Source organism: Mus pahari, chromosome 10 (genome assembly GCF_900095145.1).
Source record: "Mus pahari chromosome 10, PAHARI_EIJ_v1.1, whole genome shotgun sequence".
NCBI lineage: Eukaryota > Metazoa > Chordata > Mammalia > Rodentia > Muridae > Mus > Mus pahari.
The window spans coordinates 60,322,125-60,334,047 of record NC_034599.1 but is presented as its reverse complement, the minus strand read 5'-3'; the positions used below and the strand labels follow the sequence as shown (position 1 = coordinate 60,334,047).

At 49.9% G+C, this 11,923-nt stretch overlaps 1 protein-coding gene across 1 annotated transcript; it reads left to right on the top strand.

Moving 5' to 3' along the window:
* Positions 1-5,923: 5,923 nt before the first annotated feature.
* Positions 5,924-8,838, top strand: Kbtbd13 (kelch repeat and BTB domain containing 13). Its single transcript, XM_021208071.1, has one exon. The coding sequence runs from the start codon at positions 5,924-5,926 to the stop codon at positions 7,298-7,300; it is 1,377 nt and encodes a 458-aa protein (XP_021063730.1). The 3' UTR covers positions 7,301-8,838.
* The last annotated feature ends 3,085 nt before the right edge of the window (positions 8,839-11,923 follow it).

The window sequence follows — 11,923 nt, the reverse complement described above, 5'->3', positions numbered from 1 at the left end:
ACAGCAGTTCTGAGCTTGGTGGTGAGGTTGATGAAGTAGGGGGTCATTCCCTGGGGTCTCGGATAGGTCTGGTCATGCTGGAGATAGGACACAAGAGCTTAGTTGCTGAGATAACTTTGGGCACATCACCCACTTCTTTGGGTTTTGGTGTCCCTGTCTATAAATACCAATGGGCAAATAAATACAAAATTTTGGGGTGTGATTTTGGCAGGCCTGAGTAAATTCTAGAACCCTGAAGACCTATTCTTGAAAACAATGATGCTGGAGGAGGGGAGGGTATACTAGCTCCATCCCATTCCTGACCCGCAGTGGTCAGCAGTCACCCATTCACCCACTGTGAGGGGAATCCACCTGCTCCCATAGCTGTTAAGCCAATAGAGAGTCTCTGTTAGTTAGGCAGCAGTTACACTGGGTGTTTGGGATCCCAGTGTAGCCTTGGGCCTCTCTCAGGGTGAGCTTTTCAGCACAGAACCATTTCCCATGTTGAAACATATCAGTTAGCAAGAACAGTTAGCCAGAATCAGAATTACAGAAGCCGGGGCGGGGGGGAGGGTATAGGGAACTTTCGGGATAGCATTTGAAATGTAAATAAAGAAAATATCTAATAATAATAATAAAAAAAGAATTACAGAAGCCAGAAAAAGCAGTTAGAAACATTCCCAGAACTATGGGCTTTGATGAATCAGGTCTTTGTTCTAGTTTGGGCAGGTGGTGCTGTGTATGAACTGCATTTTGTGGCCTGGATGGTACTTCCATCATGGAGTCAGTTCTGTTAAGGTCTGGGGCCTAACTAAGTTCTGGGGGGCCCTGTTACACCAACCAGAAAAAAAAATTGGAAACCTGGCCAGCAGGCAGAGGGTTCAGGGTATAAACAGGATGGCAGTGTCCCTCCTAAGCAAGAAAAAAACCAAACAAACAAACACTTTTTCTGGCCAGGATGTGGATTCTGACTTGGTCTAGCTGTTGAGGGATTCAGAGTAAACCAGCTGTTATAAAGTTTGTGAGGTACCGGAGGGATTTTTGTTTACATTATACCTCAGACTAGACTTGCTTGAACAGCTGATGCATAAGGGGTATCCTCTGAGTTGGAAAAGTAGGAGCCACATTGTCGCCACATCCCCAGGCTGGCTACAGTCCTGTGCAGACATTCCAGATGGGAGAGAAAACTTGTCTCATTGCAGGAGTGCTGCAAAGGTCAAGGGGGAGCCAGCAGCACAGGTCCGGCAGATGAGAGGTTCGTTCGCCACTTCTGAGTTTGTGTGACGTAGGAGAGTTGCCTAGAGTCTCTCTTGGGCTGGGGCTCAGTTCACACGAAGCCCTGGAATCAGTCCCCACCCAGCACCAAGTAAACTCTAGTGACTGAAGGTACAGGTCTCTAAGTCTAGCTGCTGTGAGTTGGAGGCAGGAGGATCAGAAGTTCAAGTTCATTCTCTCTTCCGAGATCAGGAGAACAGGAGGAGCCTACACTATGTCCAAGCCTGTCTCAAAAAGAAAAGGAGTCAGTTTGCTCAAGAGAGAGGTTATTCTGTTCGGGCAAGAGGCTCAGCTCTTCTTGTCTAGCCCCCTCAATCAAAGCTCTTATGGAGGACTTCACACACCCAAGATGTGGAGGTTGTGTTGCTGGGCCCCGCAATGGGCATGCAGTCAGCGTTCAGTAGATGTACAAAGTAGGTAAGGGATGAACAGTGTAGGACTTGTAAGTCTTTCCTGGTGCCAAGATACCCACAAGCAATTGCACATAAAGGTAAGCTTTGGGGAGCTCTATTGCATCTTCTCTTGGGCCACAGCACAACATGCCTTCCTTCTATTGTTGCTCCGTGATATATCACAGGATCAAAACCTAGCAGAAACTTAGAAGTCGTTTTGCAAATCCCACTCCACCGATGTGGAACTGAGGACTGGAGAGGCTTTGTGGCTTTGGCAAATTGGTGCCAAAGCAATGAAGGCCCGGGTAAGCATCCTTCTCCCGGCTCCAGGAGCTGCAAGGTACCCCTGCCCCGTGCACTGTCTTCACTACAGCTGGAAAGAGGCTCCACCATCAGACCAGAGGGTGCTCCACCATCAGACCAGAGGGTGCTCCACCATCAGACCAGAGGGTGTTTTCTCCCAAGTCAAGAGTTATGTCTCCTCCATTAGGCAATGCTCTTCTGGGACAGAAACTGGATTTCCCTTGGCTCACTAGGGATTCCAATAGGTTGGGGTTCAGGATTCCACTGAACAGACCCTGCTAGAGAGAAGACTCAGCAGTTAAGAACACCTATTGCTCTTGTAGAAGATCCAGTTTTGGTTCCCATCACCCACCTAGTGACTCACAACCATCTGTAACACCAATCCTAGGGAATTTGACATCTGGCTTCTGCATGCGCCAGGCATTCACATGGTACACATACATACATTCAGGCAAAATATTCATATACATAAAAATTAAATAAATAGGGCTGGAGAGATGGCTCAGTGGTTAAGAGCACTGACTGCTCTTCCAAAAGTCCTGAGTTCAAATCCCAGCAACCACATGGTGGCTCACAACCATCTATAATGAGATCCAATGCCTTCTTCTGGTGTGTCTGAAGGCAGCTACAGTGTAATCATAGATATAAAATAAATAAACTCTTTTTTAAAAATTAAATACAGGGCTGGTGAGATGGCTCAGTGGGTAAGAGCACCCGGCTGCTCTTCCGAAGGTCCGGAGTTCAAATCCTAGCAACCACATGGTGGCTCACAACCATCCATAACAAGATCTGATGCCCTCTTCTGGAGTGTCTGAAGACAGCTACAGTGTACTTACATATAATAAATAAATAAATCTAAAAAAAAAAGGGGGGGGTAAGGACCCTACTGGGTGCTGACCATGTAGCTGCAGATATGAATAAGGCTTGGGCCTGTGCTCCTCCAAGGCTCAGAGCCTGATGCCTGCCTGCCTTTCATCCCTACCCCCATATCTCTCATATCTTGGGGAGTGCAAACTGGAGAGGGGCGTTTGTTAGAGGTCAGACAGGGGTCAGGCAGGGCCTGGGAACTCTGTGGGCTGCCCACAGCCAAGACGGTTCCTTGTCCTCTCCATCTCCCAGAGGGTCACTCAGGATCTGGGAGGAGGAAACTCCCAGCTGTACACACCACCAGCTGGGGCCCTGAGGGTGGGGCGAAAGGGCAAAGCCTCGGCTCAGATACAGAACCATGATCTCTACCCTATGTGGACCCCTCCCCATTATCAGGCTGTGGAAGGTGGAAACAGGGTGTGTGCATGAGCCCCCACCCACTCAAGAGGTCTTGACTTGGGAGGTTATGGATTGGAGAATAAACTTTGATCTAGAAGAGTTTTGTGATTTTTGCCTCCTGCTCTTAGGAGAAGCCTATGGTGGTTCTGTTTGGCTCTGTCTGGCTTCTGCTAGGCGTCAAGAACAGGCTGGCTGATGGCAGCTATGCAGTGGCCCTGTCCTGACAATCTGGTTCCTCTAGCCCCTCTCTCTTCTGAGGCAAGGCTAGGCAGGGGGGAATAGCCTATAGGGCCAGTAGACAGTTCAGGCAAGTCCCAACTGAGGAAAAACCCCTTCATCTGGACACCTCCCAGACACTCTCCCTGTCACTAAGGCCTAACAAGGATCCAGGTAAAGAGCAGACACTACAGTGTCTGAGAAAGGATTGTCATACCCATTGGCTGGAACATTCTGGGCCCTTCCAGCCAATGCCGGGTCTCAGGGAAGGAGAGACACTGGCAGAGAGCCTGGGATAGTACTCATGGGATTTCTGCCCACTCCACCCCCCTCTCCTTCCCCTCTTCCTGCCTGGTCCCTAGGGCAGAGCATCTGAGATATTTCTGGCAGTGTCCTCCAGGCCTCCGGCTTCCCAGGCTCACACAAGTGGTCCCCACACCCCAGGCTTATTTTGATGGGGTGAACTAGAGCATGCCTTAAGGGAAGCACATTTGCTGTGGGTCTGCAGATTTATCTGTGGGGTCTGTGTGTCCTAACAGGGAGGAGGAGTCTCCTGCCCTTCTCCTGCTGCCTTTTTGGTAATGAATAGCTGTTCCACCACCATCCCCAAACGAGGAGCCAGGCGAACACTTCCCAAATGGATACACCATCCTATCAAAGTCTGGTCCTCAGAGTGAAGTGGAAGGAGAAGGCAATCATCAAACTCCTCATCTGACATCTTAGTCAACCAGGAAAGCTGTGTGCAGTTGGAAAAGTGCCTTGGAAGGGGCTGCAGGAGGGCCTGGGGCTGACTGTCCCAAGCTGCAAGATCCTGGGCAGGATCTCTTTCTCACACTTTCACCAGGTCTTCTTGGGAATTCGTGAACCTGAGGTTCCTTCCTTCCACTGCCCTGAATTCTGCCCAGGAGGGACCAGGGCAGCACCTTTAAGGCATATACACAAACTGGCTGCATTCTGACCCCAAGTCTGCCATCTGCTGGTTGTAAGCTAAACCCTTCCTTAGTTTTGTCTCATTATCTAGCAAATGGGGATGTTTGCAGCATCTAGTTCAGGGCTGTGGTGTGACTCAGTAAGCAGCGTCTTTGTTTAGCATGCACCACATAAACTGGGCATAGTGGTACATGAACTTGGGAGATGGAGGCTGGAGGCTCAGGGTCATCCTTACTGCACAGCAAATTTGAAGCCAGCCTAGGATATATCAGACGCGGTCTAGAGATGAAATCCAGCTCGCAGTGTTGCTGTAAAGTAAGTGGAGATCGTCTTTTCACCAAGGATATTGGGCAGAGGGCCAGAGTAACTCCTCATGAATGTCACAAGGGTCAGGCAGGAGTCAAAGTATGTATCACCCACGGTGACAGCCACAAAGAGGTCAGGCAAGTGAAAACCAAACGCTAGCTTCCCATTTCCATTCCAAGAGAGGGGCAGCAGCTTCCATCTGGGGGGGGGGGTCCTGGATGCTCTGTTCCATGAAAGGAAAGGGCTAGAAAAAGAGGTTGAGATGGAGCTTCGGAATCCGCTCAACATTAAGAGCAAACCCTTGCTCTTCATCCAGAGGGCAGGTCTCTACTCCCATTTTTTTTTTCTTTTTTCTTTTCCATTCCCATAATTCATTTCCAAGGGATCTGAGATCGTTTTCCGGCATCCAAGCCCAGGGCATGTGTGTGATGCACTTACATACATGCAGGCAAAATGTGAGATTTTGCTATCCAGCAAGCATGAGCAGAGACGTATCTGAGAACTCTGGGCTGAGCATTCAGTTTGCTCCTCTATGGTCTCTTCCTTCAACCTGCCTTCCCCACTCCTTTGAGCTGATGAACGCTTGTCCTCATCGGAAAGACCTTAGACAAGTCATATAAACTCTCCAGGTCTCATATTCAGAAGGCCTTATGGAATTCGTCCTAATACTGTGTATAGATGTTTCTATTTGCCCTATTTTAAAGGCGAGGAAACAGAGCCAAGGAGGTACATGTGTTGTGTACACAGCTTGGTATGGTGTCAGTTAAATATGCTAGCTTTACAAGCAGGCCTGGCAGAGCCCAGAACACAGTGGGAATTCATTCTTAAAAAAAAAAAAAAAAAAAAAAGTTATCCGAGTCTCTGTGGAGGTGGGATGAACGCCATGGTGTGAATACAGAGGACAACTTTGTGAAGGGGGTTTCCTCCTTCCACCTTTATGTAGGTTCTAGGTTGAACCCTGGCCAACCAGGCTTCAGACAAGAACCTGTTGAACCATCTCTCTTCGGCCCTGTCACTAGTCTCTTGACGGAACTGAATGACCACACAGGTGTCCAGATGCCCTCTGGGCCCGGAGGCTTTCCAAGCCTGCGGGCCACATCACATGATCAGATCCTATCTTTAGCCAGGAAGGTATTTATAACCCCCAGGGAAGTTTTTTTTTTTCCCCCTCCCCGCCCCGGGGTAGCCCCAGAGTCAGTGGCCCCAGGCAAATCTAGGTCCCCCAGCGGCGGCAGCCTCCGCCCTCCTGGCTCATCATGCCCCCAGGCCCCGAGGTCCCGGTGCAGGTGTGGGTGGACGGCCAACTCTTCGAAGCGGAGCAGTCGCTGCTGGTGGAGCACTGCGGCTTCTTCCGCGGGCTTTTTCGCTCTGGCATGCGGGAGGCGCGCGCCGCGGAGGTACGCCTGGGCGCGCTGAGCGCCGCGGGCTTCGGCACGGCGCTGCGGGTGCTGCGCGGAGAACGGCCCGCGCTGGCGGCCGACGACGAGCTGCTGCAGGCGGTGGAGTGCGCAGCGTTCCTGCAGGCGCCTGCGCTCGCGCGCTTCCTGGAGCACAGCGTCACGTCGGACAACTGCTCGCTGCTGTGCGACGCGGCCGCCGCCTTCGGCCTGCGCGACGTGCTCCACAGCGCTGCGCTCTTCATCCGCGACGGTTCGCACGAGCTGCTGGCACAGCTGGAGCTGCCCGAGGCCCGAGCCTACGTGGCGGCGCTGCGACCCAGTACCTATGTGGCGGTGAGCACGCACACGCCCACACCCGGCTTCCTAGAGGATGCGTCGCGCACCATGTGCTTCCTGGACGAGGAGGAGGACGCATGGCGCACGCTGGCCGCGCTGCCCCTGGAGGCCAGCACGCTGCTGGCGGGTGTGGCCACCCTAGGCAACAAGCTCTACATCGTGGGTGGCGTGTGTGGTGCCAGCAAGGAAGTAGTGGAGCTGGGCTTCTGTTATGACCCGGAGGGTGGCACCTGGTGCGAATTCCCCAGCCCACACCAACCGCGCTATGATATGGCGCTGGCTGGTTTCGAAGGCCGCCTCTATGCCATTGGTGGCGAATTCCAGAGGACACCCATGAGCTCCGTGGAGTGCTATGACCCGGCCACAGGTTGCTGGAGCTTCGTGGCGGACTTACCACAGCCGGCTACAGGAGTTCCCTGCGCCCAGGCACGTGGCCGCCTCTTCGTGTGCCTATGGAGACCAGCAGACATCACTGCCATCGTCGAGTACGTGGTACAAATGGACAAGTGGCTGCCGGTGGCTGAACTGTGTCGTTCGCAGAGCTACGGCCACTTTATGGTGGCCCATCGCGACAGTCTCTATGTAGTACGAAATGGACCTTCCGATGATTTCCTACACTGTGCCATCGATTGCCTCAACCTGGTCACAGGCCAGTGGACATCACTACCTGGCCAATTTGTCAACAGCAAGGGAGCACTCTTCACATCTGTAGTGCGTGGGGACACCGTTTATACTGTCAACCGTGTATCCACGTTGGTCTATGCCATTGAAGATGGCACCTGGCGGCTGCTCAGGGAAAAGGCTGGCTTTCCTCGGCCTGGCTCTTTACAGACCTTTCTTCTGCGGCTGCCTCCTGGCACTACTGGGCCTGTGGCCACCGCGCTGCCAGAGTTGTGAGCTTGGAATGACTTCAGAAGATAACACGAGTCTCCATGAACCTTGGCTGTGTGATTGGGGAGCCCTTGGGAACTCCTTTTTCCCTGTTAAGACACTCAGGTTTGCTTTCTGGTGGCACGAATGTCCACGAAGCCCTGAGCAACGCAGGTGCCTGGGTCCTCAAATCTCTTGGGCTCTGTTGAGAGCTGGTGGGTCACAATCTCAGGGAAAAGGGTGGGGTTACACTTTGGACAATCCAGACTTGTAGGTGAATACAAGCTATAGCTAGAAGTGGATTAAGTTAAACCAACCTGCTAATTAGCAGGCACAAAGTGCCAATCCAACGTTGGCCTGTAGTTGTCACCTGTGGCACAGAGCTTGAAGACAATATCAGCTTTCTTAATATAAAGGTCAGGATGAGAAAACAGGTCTACACATAATTTGCCTCCACCCACAAACTGACAGCAACGTGTTGATTTTTTAAAAAGCAAATAATACACCGTACAATAAGAAGAATACTGAAGCAGTCAGTCTGGAAAAACAGCTTCAGATAACAGAGTCTGAGCGCCCCAAGAGGAGAGAGGGGGAAGACTGGACAAGACAGGGTCTAGGTAAGCTCCTGCCTTTTTAAGCAGAGCAGCGGGCACCTCGCCAGTGAGGCTGGACTGAATTGTAGCAAATGAAACTCAGCTGAGCCTGAAGCAAGAAGGTGAGAGGGAACAAGGGTTCCCTACAGAAGTTTTAAGGACTGGAATGGAAAGGGAGTACCCAGGTGTAAATCCTTGACCTATCTTTTTTGTTATTGTAACCTTAGACTGTTAAATCTCTTGACTTCGGGTTACTTAAGGTGTATGGAGCCTAATCCTGCTACCTCTCAAGGCATTCCTTCCTAGATGTGCCACAGGCTCTGCCTCTCTTGTAATCTCTGCCGCAGCCATTCCCTGAGCCTACAGTGTTATCCCTCTTCTGCTTTGTCAGTTCCATACCCACCTCCTCTCTGCAGGACGGGCTGAGCCAGCTCCTGTTTTCCTGACTTGGCTGCCAGCATTGCTCATTGATCTCTATGGCATTCTGTGTTGGATATGCAGCCATACCTGTTTGCAGATAGAAGGCATAGAGGTCCCATACTTTTAATTGAGCCAGGAACCCCCTTGCCTGTGGAATGAAGTGAAGTCTTACAAGAACCACTAGTTAGGGACCTGCTACTGACAGGTGCTGTTAATCAGCTCTCATCTTAAAAGCAATACCCAGACCCAGCTTCTGTTACAGATGCCTGCTTCAGCCCTACAGCCTGGCCATACCCCAGGTAAATGTCTCTCAATGGTCCGGTATAGTCTCCATCCTCTGGGACTCAAGGCTCATAGAAAACCCTGGCTTCAGAAGTAGAGAATGCAGCATTGGCATGGTACTTCCCGAGCATGGAGCCTTGTGTTGGGCTGTTGCTTGCTACCTCTTCCCTGATGTGTATCCCAAACTTGAAATAAGTTGCCTTTGGGAGTGTGGAATCTTCTAGCCTTTTAGTCTAGTCTGATGAACCACAACAATAAACTCTTAACATTTGTATCTTATGGATTCTAGGCAAACAGTTTTTGCATTCATTTCTTCAACTGGGCCCCAGAGTGATGCTGTTAAGGACCCACTGGGCTCCTTTGACTCTAATTCCAGGGGATGGAACATTTTCCCCAGCAGCCGGAGCACTGCCTCTTTGATCACGCCTCCTGACCAATACTGAACACATGTCATTTATAGCAGTAAGGCCTGTCAGCTCATGGGCTCTTTCTCAACTCTGATGGGCCTGCTGGACTGGCTCTCTACACTTCGTTGCTCATTGAGAGCAGCGCCTTCTTTCAGAAGTGTCTTTATGTATAGTAATGATCATTCGATGTTCATGCATTTTTCCCAAAGTTGACTTATTTAAGTATTTGAGAATTTTAAGCAAGAGCTGGGTGTGGTGGTGCACACTTTTAATCCACTCAGGAAGTAGGGGAAGGTGGATCTCTACATAGCAAGCTCCTGGACAGCCATGGCTACATAGATACTGTCTCAACAATAAAAATAATAAATAAAAAATGAAAAATTTTAAGCAAAACCGAGGAGCTAGCCCAGTTGGTAAAGTGCTTGCTTTGCAAATAGAAGGACCTAAATTTGTCCCAAGAGCCTATGTTAATATATATATATATATATATATATATATATATATATATATAGAGAGAGAGAGAGAGAGAGAGAGAGAGAGAGAGAGAGGTAATGAGGGGGACTGTAGATAGCTCACTTGGTAAAAATCTTTGCCTTGAAAGCACAGGGACTCAAGTTAAACCCCCAGCATCTACCTTAAAAATCTGAATCTACATTCAGAACTATAGGCTTGCAATCCCAGCACTGGCGAGGCAGAGATGTTGGAAGTACCTAGAGCTCCCTAGCCAGGCAGCCTTGCCTAGCTGGAGAGTTCCAGGCCAAGGAGAGACCCCTTCTCAGGAAGAAAAATAAAAGGTATACAGATGAGAAATAACAATGGTCTCCTGGTCTACCAGCAAGTACATGTGCACACTAGAGTGTGTGTAAGCACACTTGAGCCCACATGCACACAAACGCTCTTGCACACATACATGTGCACAGGTACACTGTGGTGGTTTGAATCAGAGTGGGCCTCACAGACTCATACATTTGAATGTTTAGTCATCAGGGAGTGCCCTTGTTGAAATGGGTGTAGCCCTTGGAGTGGCTGTTGGGGGAAGTATGTTGCTTGGGGTGAGCTTTGAGGTTTCAAAAGCCCAAGCCAGGCCCACTGGCTCTCTCTCCTCCTGTTGCCCGCAGATCCAGGTGTAGAACTCTCAACTAGTTCTCCAACAGTTCCCACTGTGTGCCACCCTGCTCCTATGATAATGGATTAAACCAGGGGGGAGGGTATAGGGAACTTTTGGGATAGCATTTGAAATGTAAATAAAGAAAATATCTAATAAAAAAATAAAAACAAAACAAAACAAACAAACAAAAAGTCTGTAAGCCAGCCCCAGTTAAATGCTTTCTTTTATAGGAGTTATCATGGTCATGGTGTCTCTTCACAATAATTGAGCACTGACTAACACACACATACACACACACACACACACACACACACACCAAAATGTGGTTCCTGCAAGGGCAGTATGTTCTCTTAACTGCTGAGTTCTCTCTCTTTCTCTCCAGTCACTGTTTGTTTTCCTCTATAGTGTTTAGCATCATCTTCTCTGCTATATTTTCACCTGTTTTTTTTTTTTTCCTTCCTGCTAAAATTTGAACTCTCTGAGAGCAGGGATCTTAACCCATGCTGCTAGGGTTTGAGCCCAGGGCTCTGAGCACGCTAGGCTAGCACCTTACCCCTGGGCTATGTTCCCAGCCCCAGGGCAGAAACTTTCGTTTATGTTGTTCACTGATGTATCACTAGTACCAGGAACAGGATCTACAATGTAGCAAAGATGTATACCATCTGTTAGATGAATGGGGCGGATTTAATATCTCCTAAAGGAACAACCAGATGTGTCAATAGACCAATAGAAAAGACCCTGAAGGAGGTACGGAGCAAGCCTCGGACTTCAGAGGAGTTTCTGGTAGAGCAGTAAGGGTTGAAGACTTCAGGAGGCAAGGATGAGCTGTACACGGGGAGGAGGAGGAGTGGGATCTGAGAACAGCAGCCGCACTTCTCTTCCCGGCAGGGGAAGAGGCTGTGGTTGGAAAGGCTAATCACCAGTGAAGGATTGCTCCTCTTGGCGGTGGAGTACACACAGAACCAGTCTGTTTATTTTCCTCTGGCCCCAAGCAGCTGGGCCCCTTTTTCATCCTAATTGCTTTGTTCAAGTTGCTGTCACTCCTCAGGAGCAGCAGCAAATTAACTGTGCTGCTGTGTAAGACCCAGCTGTTGGGAGACAAGCTACCTCTGAGCGTGGGGCTCATGGACACAGGACCCCAGGGGGAAGTCTCACCCCAGCACTGTCCAGTGCTGCCTCGGCTGTCAGGAAGCATAAAAACAGACCTCTGGCTCTGTACCTCAGCAGCTAAGAAAGGTAAGGGGAGTTGAGGAGAATCCAGTCATTAAAGGGTTTGCCCTGTAAGCATAAGGACCTGACTTTGCTTTCTACTTCCTACATCCCTAGAACCTACATAAGCAAGACGATCAGGAGTTCAAGACCAGCCTTTGAGGCCAACCTGACAGCAAAACCCAAAACAACAACAAAAGCCAAGCGCAGCACCGTGGGCTTGTAATCCAAGTGCTGAGAAAGCAAAAGTTCTTAAGTCTCTAGGGCTCCCTGTCAGCCAGCCTCACTTAACTGGGAAGCCACGGGTACCAATGAGAGGCCTTGTTCCAAAAAATAAAGTTCAAGAGGGCAACACACACACACACAGAGAAATACATACAACATGTACACCATATACACACATATACCCATACACCCCACACACAACACACTACATACACACACATACCATACCACACACACACAGCAAGTACACATACACTCACACATACACTGTATGAGTGCATGCACACACACACACCACACCACACCATACACACAAACCTACACACTGTATGTGAAAAACCCCCCGAAGGGAGCCCCCCTCGCTCCAGTCTCGGGAAGGACGCGCACCCAGTAGGACGCTGAGACC

What these genes read in the sequence shown, in the direction of transcription:
- Kbtbd13 (XM_021208071.1), top strand. Translation starts at nt 5,924, where the DNA reads ATGCCCCCAGGCCCCGAGGTCCCGGTGCAGGTGTGGGTGGACGGCCAA.